This window comes from Oryctolagus cuniculus, chromosome 21 (assembly GCF_964237555.1).
Source record: "Oryctolagus cuniculus chromosome 21, mOryCun1.1, whole genome shotgun sequence".
Lineage (NCBI taxonomy): Eukaryota > Metazoa > Chordata > Mammalia > Lagomorpha > Leporidae > Oryctolagus > Oryctolagus cuniculus.
In genome coordinates, this window is record NC_091452.1 from 18,974,544 (window position 1) to 18,995,560 (window position 21,017).

The following is a 21,017-nucleotide window of genomic DNA, read 5'->3' on the forward strand; positions in this document are numbered from 1 at the left end:
GCAAGACCACAAAAACTCCAAAGTCCATAGACACCCAAGTCCCCATGTGCAACGGTGTAGTGTCTGCACAGAACCTGTGCATATTCTTCTGTACGCTTTAGATGGCTTAGAGCATTTACTATCGTGTATGTGCTATGTAAATTGTTTCACTGTATTGTCTAGGGAATAATGACAAGAAAAAAATCTGAACATGTTAAATGCAGTCTACTTTCCCTCCCCAAAATGCTTAAAAATATTTTTTTATTTGAAAGACAGTGACAGAGAGGGGGTAGAAGAAAGAGAAGGGAGGGAGGGAGGGAAAGAGAGAAGCAGAGAAACATATCTTCTATCCACTGATTCACTTCCCAAATGGCTACAACAGCCAGAAATGGGCTAGGCCAAAGCTAGGAGCTCCATCTGGGTCTTCCACATGGGTAACAGGGGCCCAAGTACTTGGGCCATCCTCCACAGCCTTCCCAGGTACAGCAGGAAGCTAGATCAGAAGCAGAGTAGCTGGGACTTGAACCATTGGCTCCAAGTTGGGATGCTGGCATTGCAAACAGTAGCTTAACTCACTGTACCACAATGCACCCCTGAACTATTTTCAATCTGTAGCTGACTAACCACAGATAAGAAGGGCCAAGTATATACTATTTATTCTCTTTTGCCAGTGTCAACAAATTCCTTTTTCTTAAATTATTGTATTGCCATGTGGAGGCCAAATCAATGTCTGACAAACCTTAAATTAGCACCTCCCAATCCCCACTCAGTCATGCAAAACCTAGAAATTTCTATAATGACATCACAGTGCCTACCAGACTTTCTCTCAGAAATACTAAATACCCAGCTTCCTTCATATAACTTATAAAGGACTAATATGCTAATGAAATTAAATGGAAATACTGTTGTAATATTTATCTGAGAAAAGCAAGCTTTCTCTAGTCAGAAGATTGAGAGCTAACGACATTTAAATTTTTTAAAAAAATTGTTACTTGAGGTACAGAGAGCGAAGAAAGAGAGGTATCTTCCACCCCTGGTTCACTCCTCAAATGCCTACAACAGCATTTGGAGCCAAAGCCAGGGTACCCCAATATGGGACACGGGCACCCATGTCAACTACTAGGTCAAAATCCCACACCAGAAGATCACTTTTTTAAAATAATGACACTCAACTCGATGTCTTTTTTTCACATTAGTATCTTCATTGAATGACATCATTTTCAGTTCAGTAGAACAAGAATAGCTTATGGGAATACATATCTCATTTATAGGAAAACATGCTGGAAGTTTTAATAATGACTTTCATTTTATTCCTTCTAAATGATTCTTTTTAAGATCTCTAGAAATATTTTTTCACAAAAATTCTAAATTCAGAAAATAATGTACTGCCTTGGATTTTAATTGTGTATCTATCTTGCAAATTATATTTATCTCTGTTGATAATACGGCTTTCAGTAGGATGTTACCAGGATTCTGCTTTACAAAATGATTTGTTTCAATTTTACTTTACATAGGAGTAGTTCAAATGGTAAACCTAATTTTATTGACATATCATCAAAAATTACATTGTTTTCCAAAATATCCTTCTGGTACATATTTGAAGCTAATCTCTACCCTTCCCCTAAATACCACTCCATTTAGAGGATGACAAAAATTTTCCCACATTGTTTCCTGAGTCTATTTACAAAGTTTTAAGTAGAGGGAGAAGTATGTTTTCTGCAAAAGCATTAATAGCTTCATTTCAACAACTGAAGACTCTTCCGATAACAGTACAGTTAACCTAACAGCATCCCACGGAAGAATACACACATAGAATGAATGAACAGAAATGCTAGGAGACCTCTCCATTTCCCTTCCCTGCGGACAAAGTGGCAAATTGTATGCACATTCCTGAACTGTCAGCCTCTAAGTCACAGGCTCTCCTTGTTACCCCCAAATTCCCACCCCAGAACAAAGCAGAGGTAGTGTATCAGTCATGGCGACTTCTTTCAGGTACAAAAGAACAAACACCACAAATAAGCCCCTATCTAATGTTGTTATTTTTATGTCCTTTTTTTAAAATGTCCTCTCCTGTCCTTTTAAAAAAAACAAACTAGATGTTTCGAAATAAAATAAAAAACAGTTTTCCGAGTAGAAAGGGCTTGTTCACGGCTGTGTTTCCCATGTGACTAAATGCCAAACCGTGTTAGTCAACCCAGTGGCCCTGCTTGGAGAGCAAAGTGTACAGCCACCTCTGGCTGTGAAATCTTTATAACATATTTGAAAGGCAAATTGTGAGACAACATCCACATGGGCAGTTCTCCCCCTGGATACTTGGGGGTCCAATTGACAGCACAGTACATCTCTCTGAACCTCGCTCATGCCCAATCGGGAATGAACAGAATTTAGCTATGGAACTAGGAAAATCTTTCAGCTGTCTGAAAATATTCAGCTTCAGCAACCAAAAAAAAAAAAAAAAAAAAAAGCACTAAATACATGTACCGGCTGGGATTGTCAATATCACATCAAGTCTTCATTCAGAGTTCTGTGGGTCAGATGTAATAGAGGAACTTTGATAATGAGATATGTGGTTTTTCGTGAATACTCTGGCCCACGAGGTAAGCCAGTTTATGGGCATAGTGGCAAGGAGCAGGAACTCGAATGATGCCCTTCATGGTAAGAAGAAAAATAAAGGTTATTGTTTTATATCTGTCCCATTAGTTTTCATAGACAGCAATTCAAAGGTGCAAAACGCTCCATTTCTAACAACGCACTGCAAAGCTCTGAAGGAAAACCCATCACAGCAACAACAAAATACTCACTGGCAAATTGTAGTACATGTGGCAGAGCTGGTAAGTTAAACGCTGTACCTCATCCGGCTTCAAGCCGACTGTGTCGTAGATGACGTTATAATGGGTTGGGGTGACAGTGCCATCCGTCACAGACTGACTCACAATAAAAAAGTCATACCTGCAATTACAGAAAATGTGGGCCTCAGCTTCTTGGAGAAGACAGAGAAGGCAGGAAAGCTGGCCTGTGAAGTGAAAGCATGTAGTGCCTTGTGTTTCACCGTTCTATCTCACCCCATGCACAGTTCCTTTGAACTCAGAAGGCCAGTTAGGGGACAATAGTTTGGTAAGTCTGCAAAGGGCAGTTAAATCATTGGCTCGAGCAGTAATTCTCATGGGATGTGGACTTAAATCATTGCTCCAGCCCCCACAGTAAGAGAATTCACATTGGATATGGCCGTAGGCACACTCAGAAGTCCAGGGGTGGAGGCCTCCTGCTTCTCTCCCTACGTGATGCACCCGGTGGCTGAATCCGTTCACACCTACTGTAGATACTGCATGTGCATGTGTCCACTGGCTGACACTCTGCTTCATGTCCACCGCGCTTTGCATCTGCTGTGTTCTTTGGTCCTGTCCGGCCTGCTGCTGGGTCAGTCAGTGCTCCTGCTTCCCTTTGGCTTTGCTCCATCGCTGCCCTGGTCAGGACGGATGTCCTGTTTTAGCTCCTGCTGTGGTTTCCCATGGACGCTCATTCACACAATGGACTTCACAAGCCACAGGCTCTTCCACTGCCCCCAGCAACGGAAGATTCTGGAACAGCTTTAGCTCCGGAACCTCTCTGATGTAAATATTATTTTTCACCAGGAAGTGCAGTGATTTCTACAAACCCTGTATATTAGTTATTATTTATATAATTTTTAAAAATTTATTTGACAGAGTTAGTGAGAGAGAGACAGAGAGAAAGGTCTTCCTTCCGTTGGTTCACCCCTCAAATGGCTGCTATGGCCGAGTTATGCTGATGCAAAGCCAGGAGCCAGGTGCTTCTCCTGGTCTCCCACATGGGGTGCAGGTGCCCAAGCACTTGGGCCATCCTCCACTGCCCTCCTGGGCCACAGCAGAGAGCTGGATCGGAAGAGGAGCAGCCGGGACTAGAACCTGGTGCCCATATGGGATGCCAGCGCTGCAGGTGGAGGATTAACCAAGTGAGCACAGCGCTGGCCCCTATTTATACAATTTTTAAAAAAGATATTTATTTAAAAGGGAGAGTTACAGAGAAAAGAGAGAGAGGGAGTGAGAGGGAGAGGGAGGGAGGGGGAGGGGGTAGGGAGGGAGAGAGGTAGAGAGAGGGAGGGAGGGAGAGATCTTCCATCTGCTAATTCACTCCCCAAATGGCTGCATTTCAACTGGGCCAGGCTGAAGCCAGGAGCTTCTTCCAGTTCTCCCACATGGGTGCAGGGTCCCAAGCACTTGAGCCATGTTCCTCTGCTTTCCCAGGCACATACGCAGGGAGGTGCATTGGAAGAGGAGCAGCCAGAGCACGAATTGTTGCCCATAGAGGATGCTGGCACTGCAGGCAGAGGCTTAGCCTACTACAACACAGCGCTGGCCCCATGCTTAAGACCTTCAGTTTCTGGATCTGAGGATTCAGAACCTCAGACTTTCTCCACTGGAATACGTCACATCTTATCTCCTGTAGGAGCTTCTAGCTGATACACAGCAAAGTGTGTTTTGCCTTGCATGTTTTTCTTCAACTTTTCTTTTACACCTCACATATCTATGTGGCTTTCTATTGGATTATGGAACTTTTACAATTGCATCTTATTTTTTTTTAAAGATTTTTTTATTTGAGAGTGGGAGACAGAGGGAGAGAGGGAGAGAGAAATGTGCTCTCCCACCCTCTGGTTCACTCACCAAAAGGCTTCAATGGCCAGGGCTGGGCCAGGCAGAAGCCAGGAGCCTGGAGTTTCATCCAGGTCCCCCACATCGGTGTCAGGGGCCCAAACACCCAGGTCTCCCACATGGGTGGCAGGAGCCCAGGTACTTGGACCATTCTGCTGCTTTCCCAGGTGCATTAGCAGGGAGCTGGATCAGAAGTGGAGCAGCTGTGACTCCAACAAGTGCCCACGTGGGATGCCAGTACTGCAGACAGTGCCTTTATCCACTTTGCCACAATGCTGGCCCCTTAAAATGCATTTTCTATTGGGTCTCTTCTGCTGTTTAACCCTGATGCTAATTCCACACTCCCCACCCCCCCACCACTTTGGCTATGATTATTAGATATTCAAATACAAGTTGGCCTTTTAATTCAGCATTTCTTTGTTTTTTTCTTACAACCTTCTTTTTTTTTTTTTAAAGATTTTATTTATTTGAGAGGTAGAGTTACAGACAGTGAGAAGGAGAGAAAGGTCTTCCGTCCATTAGTTCACTCCCCAGATGGCCACAACGGCTGGAGCTGTGCCAATCTGAAGCCAAGAGCCAGGTGCTTTCTCCTGGTCTCCCCCATGCAGGTGCAGGGGCTCAAGCACGTGGGCCATCTTCTGCTGCTTTCCCAGGTCATAGTAGAGAGCTGGATTGGAAGAAGGGCAGCTGGGACTAGAACCAGTGCCCATATGGGATGCTGGCACCACAGGCAGATGATTAACCTACTGCACCACGGTGTCGGTCCCTCTTACAGCCTTTATTACATTTCTGAATCTTCTCATTCAATATATTCATGTGAATAAAGAAGGTCTGCAACCATTTCATTATTTCAGAGTCTGGAGGGTGCAATCCTTTGGTCATTTTGCCTGCTGGCTCTCACTCACAGTGGATTGCTTCCTTGTAACAAGAAACACCAACTCCCAGGTCACCATTCTGAAATACTGCATTATGTTCACTAACAGCAGGGCTAACATTACACGGCTCAAATGTATTTTGTAGTTTATCCATTATGCATAAGATTTTGGCAACATGCCATTCATCCAGGTTCTTGGAGGACAAGTGTCACAAGAGAAACTGGTCCCTACTGTTTGTTTCCTCGTTTCTCCTTTTAAAAGCAGCAAACCATTTTAAAAATAGAAGATGTCCCAAAGCTATTACGAATATAAACATTTTGATGGCTAGGGTATAAATCAATATAATGAGATCTGCGATGACTCCCAATTGTCAATATAAATATAACTTCCTACCTTCTGTATTAAGAAAGCAGTTTTAGGGCTACAGGAAAATTAATGTTTATTTGGCCACAGATATAAACATTAACTTATGAAACACAAGACAATTCACAACTTCTAAACTCAAACAAAGGATCTCTGACCCATTGTCAAAAAAAAATTTGAATTGGCCGTAAAGAATCAGAAATGCTTTAAGATGAAGTTATTGGAAGGAAGTGATCCTGCTGAGCTGAAATGAACCAGAGGTAAAAATGTAAGCGACTTACCATTCATGCTTGGTCAGTTCCACATCGATTACTGTTCCTGGAGACGGATTCCGAAGTCCTCCTTGTTGCTCAAGAAAAAATCTGGTGTTTATTCGTTTCTTCACCACAATGAAAGTGAGATTGATTCTTTAAAAATTAGGAGAAGTGGCATGACAGTGACTTGGTCTCACTCAGCACCATTCACGATGTAAGAACATCACTCACTTAGAGCCTGTCTGAGCAACTCCGTGGATTGCAGCCCTAGCTCCGTGGATGAGGCAGCACCTGTTCAAATTCACCTGCATCCTGGCAACCTCAGGAATGTGTCTGCTGACCTTGCCTGCCTGGCAGAGAGACGGGGCAGGTGGGGCCACAACCCCATATGCAAGGATTTGCACAGCCATTGATAATAAGCTCTGTGCATGGATGGCTATGAATATCTGAGGTCACCACTCCCACCCATATCAGGACTGGTAAGGAAATCGGACAAAGAGAAAGGTTCACTGAGGGGGTGCCACGGGCTACAGCCATGTCCCCATCCTGCTTTGTACTCCCGCTTGCTCTTCGCAGCAGACCCAGAGTCAAAGGGGCAGGGGTTGAGCTCTCCCCTCCTGTCTAAAGAAGCCACTGTTTCTATCAATCCCCTTCCCCTCTCATCTCATACCTTGTTTGCAAATACAAAATCACTCATATTTTAGAAAAAAAAAAAAAAAAACAGAAACATAGAGCTTCCAGAACTCTTGGACAACTTAGCACACCTACCGGACAGGAAAATTGGTTTCTAAGCAATTCACAAGCTGGGGTATCTCATGGTCCAGCAAGGCCTGGAGCTGACCATCTCCCACTCCATCCCGATACACGATAATGTTCATCGGTACCGATGGAATGTTTTCCAGCCAGACAGCGATGGCCCCTGAAAGGAAGCCAGAAATATGTGTGTGAACTCTTCCTGGAGACAGGCCAGCCCTTGCTGTTTGTGACAAGCTCCAGGATCATTTTTTCAATGCTACAGTTTGCAGGACCGCTCTGTTGCTTGTCTCTTCAGTCTAGTTCAAGATTCTCAACAGCAGGACTATTCCAAGTTTGAGCAAGGTAATTCTTCCTGGTGGTGGTAACAGGGGTGGTGGTTCTAAGCATCCTGGCAAGTTAAGCAGCACCCCAGCCTCCATCCCCTAGACTACATGCCAGGAGCATTTCCACTCATTGTGATAACAAGATGTTTTCACTCCTACGCAATGTCTGCTGGAGGCAGTACCTCCCCTAGTGGAGAATCGCTGGTGTGGGGTCCAGTGCAGCCACCTCTGCCAGACACTGACCTTTCAAGCAATCGTCCAACCCGCTCACAAGCTCCTGTCCCGCTTCCTGGATGACGCACTCAGAGTACCACCTATTTGCAGAAAAGTCAATCATCAGTTTGGAAAAACAGGACTCTAAAAATTTAATCATGTGGATTCTGACTTCATCTATGACCAAAAAAAAAAAAAAAATCTGATCAGCATCTGAAGATTCAATCAAGGCTCAATTCTTTCACAGCCCTACAAAGTATTGATGTTTCTCCTGATAGCTTAGGCTGCTGCTAAGTGAATACATTCAAGTGATAAGATAGAATGGAAGGAAGCATGAACTAACAGTACTGTAAGTTATTAATATTTTCAATATGTGTGACTACTGGAAGGTCACCTTCTGGGGAAGGCAACCAAATGACAACTCAGTGTTCCTGGAGTATCCTGATTATGGATCAAGGTCTCCAACAATGACTTATCCATAGTAAGCTTTGAGGGAGCACTTTGCCTTACCAAATGTTGCTTTTTATTGTCTCAAGTTTCTATCACCCTCACTGCATCTTTGTTTAGTGCAGAGTAACCTTATTTGACCACCTGGCATTATGTATTTGTTGGTCTCTGTCTGCCTTTTCCTCTGGATGGAAACTCCAAGAGACATGATCAGGACTCTGGCTCTCCATTTTAACTGCTACATTCCCAGCACCTGTACATGGCAAGTGCTCAAAAACACCTATCCAGTGAATGAAGACTTAATTTCTATCTGCTATCACAACAGTATAAGAGAGAACAGAGAAAACCAATGTTATATTAAAATTGAGTATTATTTCAATAAAAAACTGCTATCACTTGTAGAAATAAAGACGGATCTTCCTCAATGAATATTCTGTAATTTTACTCTTGAGGGCCACCATCATCAGTAAACATAGTAAGTATACAGCTTGTAACACACAAGGTACTACACACTTAAGAGTCTGCAAACTCATTCAAGGTGTACTGTGGTTTCCACTCGAAAGGGAAGGGAAGGGAAGGGAAAAGGAAAAAGGAGAGGTAAAGGACTCCTGGAGAAATGGAGAGGTCCAGGATAGAGAACTGTCTCCCTTGGCAGGTACATTGGTATTAAAGTACCAAGAAGACAAGACCCTTACTTAAAGCCCTTTGGCGATGTTTCCGTGTCTCTTCATCTACTAACATCTTCAGTACTTCCTGTGTTAATGGTTTCCATTAAGGGACTTATCAATCAGAGCCTATGGTAGGTAGAATTCTACCTTTCCTAATCCGTGGAACTTGCAACCCTATCAATAACATAATTCCTGTGATTATGTTCCATGGCTCAGTTGACTTCATGATAAGGACAGTTTCCAGATGGGTCCTATGCTATGAACTCCTGTAAGAGTACAGAGCTTTCTCTGGCCAATGGGAGAAGAGGAATTCAGTGCTAGTCCAAGCAGGACAAGGACTCAATGCACCTTGGCTGATTGGGAGATGGAGAGGTAATGTGGATGACCCCTAGGAGCCAAGACTGGCTTGTAGTAAACAGCCAGCGAGGAGCCAGGGACCTCTGAGCTACTTGTGATGCACAACTACATGAGCTTAGAAGAGGACCCCAAGCAACCAGATGGGAACATGGCTTGGCTGATGCCTTAGTTTCTGTCTCTTAGGGCCTTGAGAGCCATAAAGTACCAGATGTCCAAAGATCCAAAGGATTGTGTAGAAACAAATGGGTATCTTTGAAAGGGGCCAAATTTGTGGTACATTCATTAGGTAGCAAAGAAAATGACCTAGAGTCACTAATTTGTTCAAAATGTTTTGAGAGTACAGTTCAGCATATGTTCACTCAGATTTACCTCTAATGGTAGAGCTAGAAATGTGCCATGGGATTCCAAATCCCATTACGGTGGCATGTATCAATGCCATCTTACTAGTCAAAGCGATCAGTTTAGGTTCATAATTGATCATAAAGATAGGATTAAGTGTCAAAGAGATCACATAAACAAGTCCAGTGTCTGCTAATAACTGATAGAATTAAAAGGTGAGAATGGCGCTATGGCGCAGTGGGTTAATACCCTGGCCTGAAGCGCTGGCATCCCATATGGGCACCAGTTCGAGTCCTGGCTGCTCCACTTTCCATCCAGCTCTCTGCTATGGCCTGAGAAAGCAGTAGAAGATGGCTCAAGTCTTTGGGCCCCTGCACCCGTGTGGGAGACCCAGAAGAAGCTTCTGGCTCCTGGCTTCGGATTGGCACAGTTCCATTCATTGTGGCCAATTGGGGAGAGAACCATCAGATGGAAGACTCTCTCTCTCTCTCTGCCTCTCCTCTATGTGTAACTCTGACTTTCAAGTAAAATAAATAAATCTTTAAAATAAAAAAAGAGAATGATCCAACATGAGAAGCGGGATACACAGCAGACTCATAGAATGGCAGATGCCCTAAACAGCACTCTGGCCTCAGAATCAGCCCTTAAGGCATTTGGATCTGGCTAAAAAGCCCATTAGAGTTTCTCAGGCATGGAAAGCCAAGACACTCTGGCAAAAAAAATGACCTAAATGAAAGATCTCTGTGAGTGAGATCCCAGCAGAAAGAATCGGCCATCAAAGAAGGAGGTATCCTTCTCTGAGGGGAGGAGAGAACTTCCACTTTGTTTATGGCCTTGTCTAAATAAGGTCGGAGTTTGTGAACTCAAGAGGCTTCCATGGCCTTGGCAGCCTATGACAAGAGCCTTGGGTGATTGCTGACATCATAAATAAGAGTGCCAATTGTTAAATCAACAACAGGAGTCACTGTATACTTACTCCTTATGTAGGATATCTGTTCTTAATGTGTTATACTATGTGAATTAACAGTAAAACTAGTATTCAAACAGTACTTTATATTTGGTGTGTCTGTGTGGGTGCAAACTGTTGAAATCTTTACTTAGTATATACTAAGTTGATCTTCTGTATATAAAGATAATTAAAAATGAATCTTAATGAAGAATGGGATGGGAGAGGGAGTAAGAGATGGGATGGGTGGGAGGGAGGTTATGGGGGGAGAAACTGCAATGATCCAAAAGTTGTACTTTCGAAATTTATATTTATTAAATAAAGGGAAAAATGTTTTGGGAGTATAACTGTCAAAAAAAACTTATCCATCCAACTTGCAAACTTCTTTGTCAACAAGCATTAGTCCTATCTCTCCTCTTTGGTCCACAGACAACTACTAATTAACCAACGTTTGCCAAACTTTCCCACTTTGGCCAGCACTGTGGCATAGTGGGTAAAGCTGCTGCCTGCCATGTCGGCATCCATATGGGCACCAGTTGCAGACCCAGCTACTCCACTTCTGATCCAGCTCCTTGCTAATGCACCTGGGAAAACAGCTGAGGATTGCCCAAGTCCCTGCACCCACATGAAAGACCCAGAAGAAGCTCCTGGCTCTTGGCTTCAAATCGGCCCAGCTGTGGCCATTGTAATCATTTGGGGAGTGAACAAGCGCATGGAAGATCTGCTCTGCCTCTGTCTTCCTCTCTCTATATATAACTCTGTCTTTCAAATAAAATAAATAAATCTTAAAAAGACTTTCTCACCTTGTTAATTCTTGATTGGTGCTTGCCACAAATCCTGCAATTGACTTATGTTGGTGTGCAATATCGTGGAAACAATCGATACCAATGAACATTGTTCTCTGCAGCTTTTTGATTAAAAAAAAGTGGTACATTGAGTTAGAACAGCACGAGTGGAAGTGAACCATTAAGCTAAAAAAAATGTAAATTTAATCTTACAGTTCACAACACACAAACCTAAGAGAAGGCAACCAAATCCTACATACACTTATTTCCACCGTCCAGAGGGCTCCTCCCAGTTTGCAGTTTATCTGCTGAACAATCTTTGTAACAATGGTCAGCAGAGTCTGAGGTTTCTCCAAGGTTTTTGCCACCACACACTGGCTTGGAATCGGACAGTCGATACACAGGTATTTTTTTATGTCATCATATCTGTCTTTCTTGTCATTGGGTAGTACACAAACCACCTTGAAAGCAAGCAAACACAAAAATTCTCTGGGAATTTGCTTGAGAAGCAAGCCATCTTGAGGAGGCAATTGAGGTAGAGCATTCACAAACCTGGGTCTCTTATTAAGCAGATATTTCCGTCTTGAGAATGTGAGGCTACAAGATAGGCGATTTGGCAATGCACATCAATTGCTTGAATCTGCTCAATCATTGATTCTGGTTATTCACTTTCAGGAATCATATAGCTAACAAGGATGGGTTAAAAACAGACTGGGGGTCGTTCATTGTGGCATAGTGGGTTAATCTGCCTCCCGCAATGCCAGCATTCAATATTGGAGTGTCTGTTCCTATCCTGACTGCTCTGTTTCTGATCCAGCTTCCTGCTAATGGACCCGGGGAGACAGGGGATGATGGTTTGTGTGCCTGAGAATGCAGCAGGTGATGGCTCAAGTGGAGCTCTAGGCTTCTGGCTTCAGCCTGGCCCAGCCCCGGCTGTTGCAGCCAGTTGGGGAATGAACCCGTGGATGATATGTCTGTCTCTCCCTCTCTCTTGCTTTTCTTACAAATAAATCAATGAATAAATCTTCAAAAAATGTAGATTGAGCAATAACACCACCAGGATAGTCACCATGTATAGGATGATTATTATATATAGGGCACTTGCCCAGTATCTGGCTCAACCCAGTTCTCTCAACAGCCTACCATAGTGAGTACTATCATCCCCATTGCACCTCTGAGCAAACAAGCCTGATGCACAAGGTTTCAAACATCAGACAGGACCTCCAGTTGGACACTAACCAGGTAGGAGGAGTGTGCTCTACTTGGCTTGTTCCTGACCTTAATGGGCAAATCATTGCATTTGTGGCCTATGAGGCCTGTATAAAGTTTTGGGCAGACATCTGCTCAGGAGAAGGGCCTTTTCATTCTCTGTGAGGGTTTTCTTTTTTCCACTAGAAAGGCTGAGGAATTTCATCAGGTGCATTATCTATAGTGGTTAAGGGCAACATTCTTCCTGTAATTCATTGTACTGAACAGTTAGTCATTTATACTTTTTCTAAAAATAGTGCATTTCAAATTTTTGAATTTCTGGCATACTCATGCTATATTAATATTTCTTTAAGATTTGTTTAAAAGTCAGAATTACATAGAGAGAGGGGCAGAGAGACATTGAGTGAGCTTCCATCGGCTGGTTTATTCCCCAAGTGGCTGCAGTGGCCAGAGCTAAGCCAGGAGCCAGGAGCTTCATCTGGGTCTCCTACATGGGTGGCAGGGGCCCAAGTACTCAGACCATCTTCTGCTGCTTTTCTCAGGCCATTAGCAAGAAGCTGGATCAAAAGTGGAACATCTGGGACATGAACCAGTGCCTATATGGGATGCCAGCACTGCAGACAGCAGCATTACCCACTAGGCCACAACACCAGCCCGATCCCTCAATATACATTTTTTACTCTGTAGTGAATGTACACTAAGAAAGCCTATTTGTTCCTGATATTATTTAGCCTGAGACCACCTTTCATTCTTCTTCAGTCTTGACCATTTGGAATTCAGCATTTTCAAAGAATCAGCTTTAAAATTGTGAGTTGTTTCCTATTTAGTTTCTGCTTTTAATTTATCACTTTCATTTTCATTCTGTTTTATTTTCGTTTACTCTGTTCTCAGTGCATTAAAATTCAGAGTTTTTATTGCATTTAGAAAATGTATTCGCTGAGGGCTGTGAGGCCTCCCCCTCCCACAAATGATTTTCTGCTTCCTACAGGTTTAATGTAGAGCACTTGCATGGTCTTGCAGTCCCATAGATATTTTCTCCATCATACAGGTCTGTCTTAGAAGTCCTTGTGTGCACACAGCTCCATAGTTCCTGACTCTAACATACTGTGGTCAATGTGATACAGTTCATTACTTATTAATGGTTTCTCCATACTCAGCGGAATGAATTAAAGACAGAGACAATCCCTTCACTCAAAATACTTACACAGGCCGGCGCCGAGGCTCACTAGGCTAATCCTCCGCCTTGCGGCGCCAGCACACCGTGTTCTAGTCCCAGTCGGGGCACCGGATTCTGTCCCAGTTGCCCCTCTTCCAGGCCAGCTCTCTGCTGTGGCCCGGGAGTGCAGTGGAGGATGGCCCAAGTGCTTGGGCCCTGCACCCCATGGGAGACCAGGAGAAGCACCTGGCTCCTGGCTTCGGATCAGCGCGGTGCGCCGGCCGCAGCGTGCCGGCTGCAGCGGCCATTGGAGGGTGAACCAACGGCAAAGGAAGACCTTTCTCTCTGTCTCTCTCTCTCACACTGTCCACTCTGCCTGTCAAAAAAAAAAAAAAAAATACACAGGTGCTTGCAAAAAGTTCCTAGTCTTTTGGGCATAGATTGAACGTGTGTGTGTGTGTGTGTGTATGTGTAGGTTAGCAGGATTAGCTTTTAAAGTTTTCTAAATACTACCTTTATCTTCTGAGCCCTGAGTTTTCTTAGCGTGGTAAACCAACACTGTCTTCTAAGATTTTAGCTTCTCAGTGGTACAACCTGTCTCTTCCTGAGAAGAGCTAGATAAGCTGGCAGAAAGCACAGGAACACCTTTCAGGCTTAGCAAGCCCAACCAGGCAATTGAGTATTGCAAGGTTATGATGGGAGAGAAGTGGGACCCAGACAGAAAACCACAGTCACTGAAGCTGTATCTGCTACCACAGGAAAGGCGGCTAGGAGATTTATCCAAGAGTCTGACAGTCCCACAGAGGAAGAGGCATAGGAACGGAAGAACCAGGTCCTACAGCAAGGTCAGAGTGTTCAAGTTAAATTTTGATAGCCTACTACTCAAAACTAAACAGATTAGGTTGATCACACTGAGTGTTGACAAAGACAGTTGGCTACTGGAATAGTCAAGTTGGCAGTGAATTTAAACCTGTGGGCAACTGGTTTTGGAAAACTGAGTAGCAGTATATAATGACATTGAGCCTTCTGCTTTCAGGTATATCCCCAACAGGAATGCATACACACATACCTAAAAGATGCATGTGCAAGAATATTTACATGAGTTCTATAAAAGCCAATGTAGGAACATCCCAAATTGTTCACTGATATGTTAAATTTAAAACAATGGAATACTAAATAAAGAAAATGAATGAACCATGACTATATCGAGATGAACCTCAAGACTGAGAGACTCCCCACACTATGCAAATATGATTCTATTAAGATCAAGTTCAAAAACAAAAGGTGTCACCAAGCTACAGAATTAGGAGTCAAGGTAAGAGTTGTATTTGCAGGGTTGTGAGTGTGAAGGAGACAAACTGAGCACTAAATATAAGGAAGTAAAACATTTCACTGTGTTAAGAACCCTTGAATCCATATTTATAGGGGTAAATGAGTAAAGAAATGAAGAATGTAAGAATTCTTCCTTACAGAAGAGTAAGTTAGTAACAAAGATGGAGTACTAAAAGCAGACAAAATATTTGCTAAATACCATACTAATAATTGTTTCAGGCAAGAATTAACGAATGTTAAAATTTAGAGAGTGAAACATCAATGAGGAGCAAGAAATCTGCATAGTCTCAAGGATCTTCTCACAAGAAATATATCAGTTACAAAGGGGAAACATGCCTTTAAGACAATGAAATCTACTGTACTGCTCCATAAACAAATGGTCAGAATTAAAACGATCAGTTAAATCAACATCACATGCCTCCTGATAGGACAGACCGAAAGAACCCAGCATCACTTCTGTGAGAAGGCACGACTTGAATCTCATTATGAAGACAAGGGAAGTTCCAATGAAAGGATGCTCTATGAAGTAGCTGGCTAACACACTTCCAAATGACCAAGGCCACAAAATTCCAAGAAAGACCAAAGGTACTCTCCAGATCCAAAGAGATGATGGTGGAACACGATATTAGGAATGGGACTCTCTGGTGATCTTCTCTGGTCACGCACAAAAATACCTTCACATGAGCTAAGGAATCCAGAGATCACAGCGTGTGGTTAGAGCCAGGAAAGGTCCATGGAAGAAGGCAGGAAGGACAGTTCTACGTTAGTCATGTTACAGGACAGCAGGTCATGATAAAGAAAGCAGTCATCATAGGACTTTGCTTGAATCCTAACACCAGGCCTGCTACAAAAAAATATTCTGCACAGTGAAACAAATAATCTCCAGAAAAAAAATATGGAATTCAAGAAAGCACTTCTAAATCAAACATCTGATAAGGAGCTAATACCTAAAATGTGTAAAGAATTCAGATCAACAGCAAGAAAACAAGTAACCTGATTAAAACATGGGCAGAGGCTGGTGCCGTGGCTCAATAGGCTGATCTTCTGCCTGCGGCGCCAGCACACAAGGTTCTAGTCCTGGTCCGGGCGCCGGATTCTGTCCCAGTTGCCCCTCTTCCAGGCCAGCTCTCTGCTGTGGCCTGGGAGTGCAGTGGAGGATGGCCCAAGTGCTTGGGCCCTGCACCCCATGGGAGACCAGGAGAAGCACCTGGCTCCTGCCTTCGGATCAGCGTGGTGCGCTGGCCACAGCGGCCATTGGAGGGTGAACCAACGGCAAAGGAAGACCTTTCTCTCTGTCTCTCTCTCTCACTGTCCACTCTGCCTGTCAAAAAAAAAAAAAAAAAAAAAAAAAGGGCAAAAATCCAAAAAGGCATTTTGTAAAAGACAATATACAAATGGTCTACAGGTCTATGAAAAAATATTCATTATAACCATCAGGGAAATGCAAATCAGAACCACTTTGAAACATCACCTCACTCCAGTTAGAACAGCTGTTATTAAAAGACCAAAGATAACAAGTATTGGAAGGATGTGGAGAAAAGGAAACACTTGTATATTGTTGGTAGGAATGTAAATTACTACAGCCATTATGGGAAATAGTAGAGAGTTTCCTCAAGAAATTACAAGTAGAACTACAGAACAATCTAGCAATCCCACCACTGGTTAGATGCCCAAGGAAATGAAATCAGCATATTGGAGAGGCAATATGGAAAGAGGTACCTTCCATGTTTATTGCAGCATTAATTGCAACAACCAAGATTCTAGGTATCTGTCAATGGATAAATGATAAGGAATGTGTGTGTGTGTGTGTGTGTGTGTGTATGCGTGCGTGTGTGTGGGTATGTTAAGAAAGGTGAAATCCTATCATTTGTGATGCCATGGATGAACCCAAAGGACATTATATTAAGTGAAATTAGATAAACAAAGAAAAACAAATACCACATGATATCATTCACATGTGGGGTCTATGGAAGTTGATCTACGGAAGTAGAGAGTAGAGTGGTATTTCTTAGAGGTCAGAGTGGTCAGAGGGAAGGGAGAGTGGGAGAGTTGTTGGTCAGAGGATAGGTCACTACAGTTAAGCAGGAGGACCAGTTCAAGTGATCTAGTGTACATCATGGTGACAAAAGTTAATGAGGACAGAATGTATCCTTGAAAAATACTGAGAATGGATGTTTAGCATTCTCATCACAAAATGATAATGGAGTTATTTCGTATACTAATTATTTAACCCTTCCACCATGTATTGACTTCAAATCATGCTGTACAAAATATGTTTTGTATGTCAATGTAAAAAAAATAAACCTGGGTCAAATACTATGACATTTAATTCAAGAAACAGTGTGGCTTACACTAGGTGTTCTTCAGAGCAGTCAACAAGGGTCCCGTGGTGCTGACTAAAAGGGGACGATCTACACTTTATGTAACAGACAATAAGAAAAACATCTTGGTATTTGTGATTAAGAAACAAAGACTTCCCCTCAAGGTCATCCTGGAGGAAGAAGGAAAAATGGGAGATGGGTTAGATGAAAAGAACCCAAGGAACGGGAGAAAAAAATACAGTATAATGACAACTTGGTCTAAGATGCGGGATAGAAGAGAATAAAGATTCTAAGAAAAATAAAAACTAGGAGAGGCCATAGACTTAGCAAGTCACAACTAAGGGTCAAATAATGAATATGTTGGCTACTCTAACCTGCATTACCTGCATGGTGTCTCCTCAACCTTATTTTATACTTCCAAGTTCTCAAGCCTGAGAAGATTGACCTACAATGGTAACACTGCAGAATACTAAGCCCTGGAAACCTGCATCCAGTGATACTGCAGAGATACATTTACATTCCCTGGGTAATTTAGAAACTAATGGCAATGAAATACATGAAATATGTATATCTTAAATGAATTTTTTAAAAAAGGAAACCAATGGAACCATTCTGAATTCTACAATGCACACAAATGAAGTTTTGGAACAAGCACTGAAAAGACTATACACATCAGGTAGACACTTACCATCTGTTTCTGGTTCAGGTCAAGTTTCTTTAACCTGGATATATACGTCTCAAATTCATCAGTTATTATCTCCCTAGAAAACAACCATCATCTGTGTTCAAAAGGTAACAAACCGTGAAACACAATAATCATTTATATTATATGTCATCTATGGTATGAAACCACATGGTAATATCTCAAAATAACCACTTCAGTTCAAAGTCTGTTTCTTTAAAGATTATTTATTTGAAAGGCAAAATTACACACACACACACACACACACACAGAATATGAGAATCTTTTATCTACTGGTTCACTACCCAAACAGCTGCTAGGTCTCCCATGTGGGTATCAGGGACCCAAGCATTTAAGCCATCACCCACTGCCTTCCCATGCACATCAGCATGGAGCTGGATCAGCAGTTGAGCAGCTGGGACTTGAACCAGCACTCTTACAGGATGCTGGCATCACAGACGGTGTGATGCCACTGCACCAAAATGCTAGCACCAAGGGTTTGTTTTCAAGACAATAAACATACTTCTGCTTTCTGATTCCCTTACCAGGAACACAGAAGTCAACCTCTCTGTCCTAACAAGACAGAAGTCTAAAAAACAACCATTCCTGTAGGCTCCCTGAAAGAGGTGGGGACGCAGGGCAGACTGCTGCCCTCAAGAATGAAGTACAGACAGGCAAACCCAACCAAACCCCAAATCTCCCAGAGGAACAGGCTTGGATATTTAAAAACAAAATCAAAATTGTAATTGAAGACTCTATGGAGGCTCAGTGTAGACAATTGACAGTCCTGGGGTGGGGGCAGGGCCACCCTCAGGAGTTCCATTGGGTTCTCTCACAGGTAGTATCAGGGTAATTCTCCAGTGCTTCCAGCAGGGGGAGGAAGAGAACCTAGAGCACTGCTCTTGCCAACAAAGTCTGCCCTGAGGAGAACCTAGACACAAAGCCTAACCTTCTGGGCATCACCAGAAGGAAGGGAAAGTGACTCCAGTCAACCCTAGCCTTCCATAAGGGAGACGAGAAGTACCCAGCTGTGCTCCAGTTTAGCCCTCATGTCGTACCCAAGGGAAAGAAAAACTTAAAAAACACTTGTGAAATTGACAGTCCAGAGGCAGACACTCACCAGGAGAATAAGAACCTCACAATAGAGCCCTGGAACACCCCCTTTTCTCAACAGCTTGCCCCTACATGGCTAAAAACCTGTTACAACAGATCCTTATGCCCAATACATCATACATGGCCGTCAAGAAAAGATTCACAAGGCACACCAAAGGCAAAAAATCATCCTAACCAGACATGGTAGGGATGTAGGAATGATCCAGCGAGACATTTAGCACAGCTCTGATGAATCGGCTTGGGCTGCTATGGATTTTTAAAAGAAAAACTTAAAAAACAAGTTTAACAGAATTTATTGGTGCAGAGAATGGCTCGCATATCAGGAAAACAACTCGCAACAGAAAAGGTTCAGAGAACTTTGCTTTGCAATGTAGGCAGGTGACATTTATGGCTGGAACATGGGCATGAGGCACAGAAACAGCACGATGGGTAACAGTTCATTTGAACATCGACCGGTTGGCAGTCTGTGACTGACTGGAGTTCAACTGCTTGTTATGAAACCATACGGCTAAGTTAATCTTTGCATGTGTTTCCACAGCAAGCTAGGTTGCAGAATGCTCCACAGGGATTCAAGTGCTGAGGTAGCTCTGGGTCACATTTAGTTTAATGAAGTAAGATAAATCAGACAGCAAGAACAAAACAAGCAGAGAAACAGAGATCTTGAAAAATAAATGCTGGAATCAAAAAATACTGTAACAGAATGATGAATGCATTTGATGGCTGAAGAACAAATCTAAGCTTAAGGATCTCCCTTGAGAAGTATCTGAGTATCAAGAAGAACAAAGACTGAAAATAAACCCAACCAGCGAAGACTGTGGGACTACAACAGGTGTAACACGGACGTTGTGGAAATACCAACAGGAGATGAGAAAGGAACAGGAAAATTATTGAAACAATCATGACTGAGAATTCCCTTAAATTAACATCAGACACCAAATCACAGCCTAACAGGAGGAGTACCTAGGGAGCTACATGTAAACATAGCATATTCAAACTACAGAAAACCCAAACACGGGGAAAAATCCCAGAAGATGACAGAGGATTAAAACATCTCCCCTTTAGAGGAACAAGGGTTAGAGTAATATCCAACTTCTCCTCGGACACCAGGCAAGTGAGAGTGACATCAAATGTGTTAAATTTTGAGAAGAAAAACAAAACAAAACCCCATTGACCTAAAATCCTGTACTCTCAAAAGTTATCCTTCAAAAGTAAAGGAGAATTAAGGACTTTCTCAAACAAATAAAAATTGAGGGAACTTGATGCCAGAGTCTTCTCTTGTAACAAGTGTTAAAACGGCTGGTGCCGCGGCTCACTAGGCTAATCCTCTGCCTTGCAGCGCCGGCACACTGGGTTCTAGTCCGGTCAGGGCACAGGATTCTGTCCCGGTTGCCCCTCTTCCAGGCCAGCTCTCTGCTGTGGCCAGGGAGTGCAGTGGAGGATGGCCCAAGTGCTTGGGCCCTGCACCCCATGGGAGACCAGGAGAAGCACCTGGCTCCTGGCTTCGGATCAGCGCGGTGCGCCAGCCGCAGCAGCCATTGGGGGGTGAACCAACGGAAAAGGAAGACCTTTCTCTCTGTCTCTCTCTCTCACTGTCCACTCTGTCAAAAATAAATGAATGAATAAATAAATAAATAAAATTTTAAAAAAAAGGAAATCTGAATACCAGAAAAGTGATTGGGAACCAGTTCTTGACATCCTGTCAAGTTGCTAACTCTGATGCCTGCTTCCATAGGTAGCCCGATAGCCACAAAGCATGTATCACAGAAGCCTGCCTTGATCACACATTTTCAGGGTCTTGATAGAGACAATCACCAATACCTGCAACTGAGTATTTCCATTCCTCCATTTCCATATTGTTGATTGATTTTCAAGTTGGAGTTAATTTCTGCTGTACTTACTTGTCTGGTTTACTTATGGTCATGCCCATGTCAGGTGCAATTTTACTTAGAATATCTAGTAACTTATCAGCTGCTTCACTGCATCTTGTCGAATACATTAGTGTCCACTGATTCACTGTTTCCACACTAAGCATCCGGGTTTTTGTTCCTCTCATCCACTCTGCTTGGTTTTTTATGGCTTCAAACTGGCAAAAAATTACAAGATGCAGTCAAAATGTTATCCTTTAAAGGTCAACATTATCCAAGGTCCTCTTTATTGTAAATTTGCACTATTTCCGATTGAAATAGTACGATTTTAAGTAATAGCTGAATTGCATATTTTTGTTCCTATATA

The 21,017-nt window shown here is 42.8% G+C and overlaps 1 protein-coding gene across 1 annotated transcript in view; it reads right to left on the reverse strand.

The window, feature by feature from the left end:
* Positions 1-713: 713 nt before the first annotated feature.
* The window catches only part of PIWIL3 (piwi like RNA-mediated gene silencing 3), a 36,786-nt gene continuing 16,482 nt past the window's right edge, over positions 714-21,017 (reverse strand). The window contains exons 10-18 of the mRNA XM_051835466.2: positions 20,684-20,868; positions 17,679-17,751; positions 11,233-11,433; positions 10,991-11,094; positions 7,461-7,531; positions 6,907-7,057; positions 6,166-6,291; positions 2,781-2,928; positions 714-2,627 (exon numbers count right to left, since the gene is read on the reverse strand). Of these exons, the coding sequence (XP_051691426.1) occupies positions 2,511-2,627; positions 2,781-2,928; positions 6,166-6,291; positions 6,907-7,057; positions 7,461-7,531; positions 10,991-11,094; positions 11,233-11,433; positions 17,679-17,751; positions 20,684-20,868 (1,176 nt within the window). The 3' untranslated portion in view covers positions 714-2,510. The remainder of the gene's footprint in view (positions 2,628-2,780; positions 2,929-6,165; positions 6,292-6,906; positions 7,058-7,460; positions 7,532-10,990; positions 11,095-11,232; positions 11,434-17,678; positions 17,752-20,683; positions 20,869-21,017) is intronic.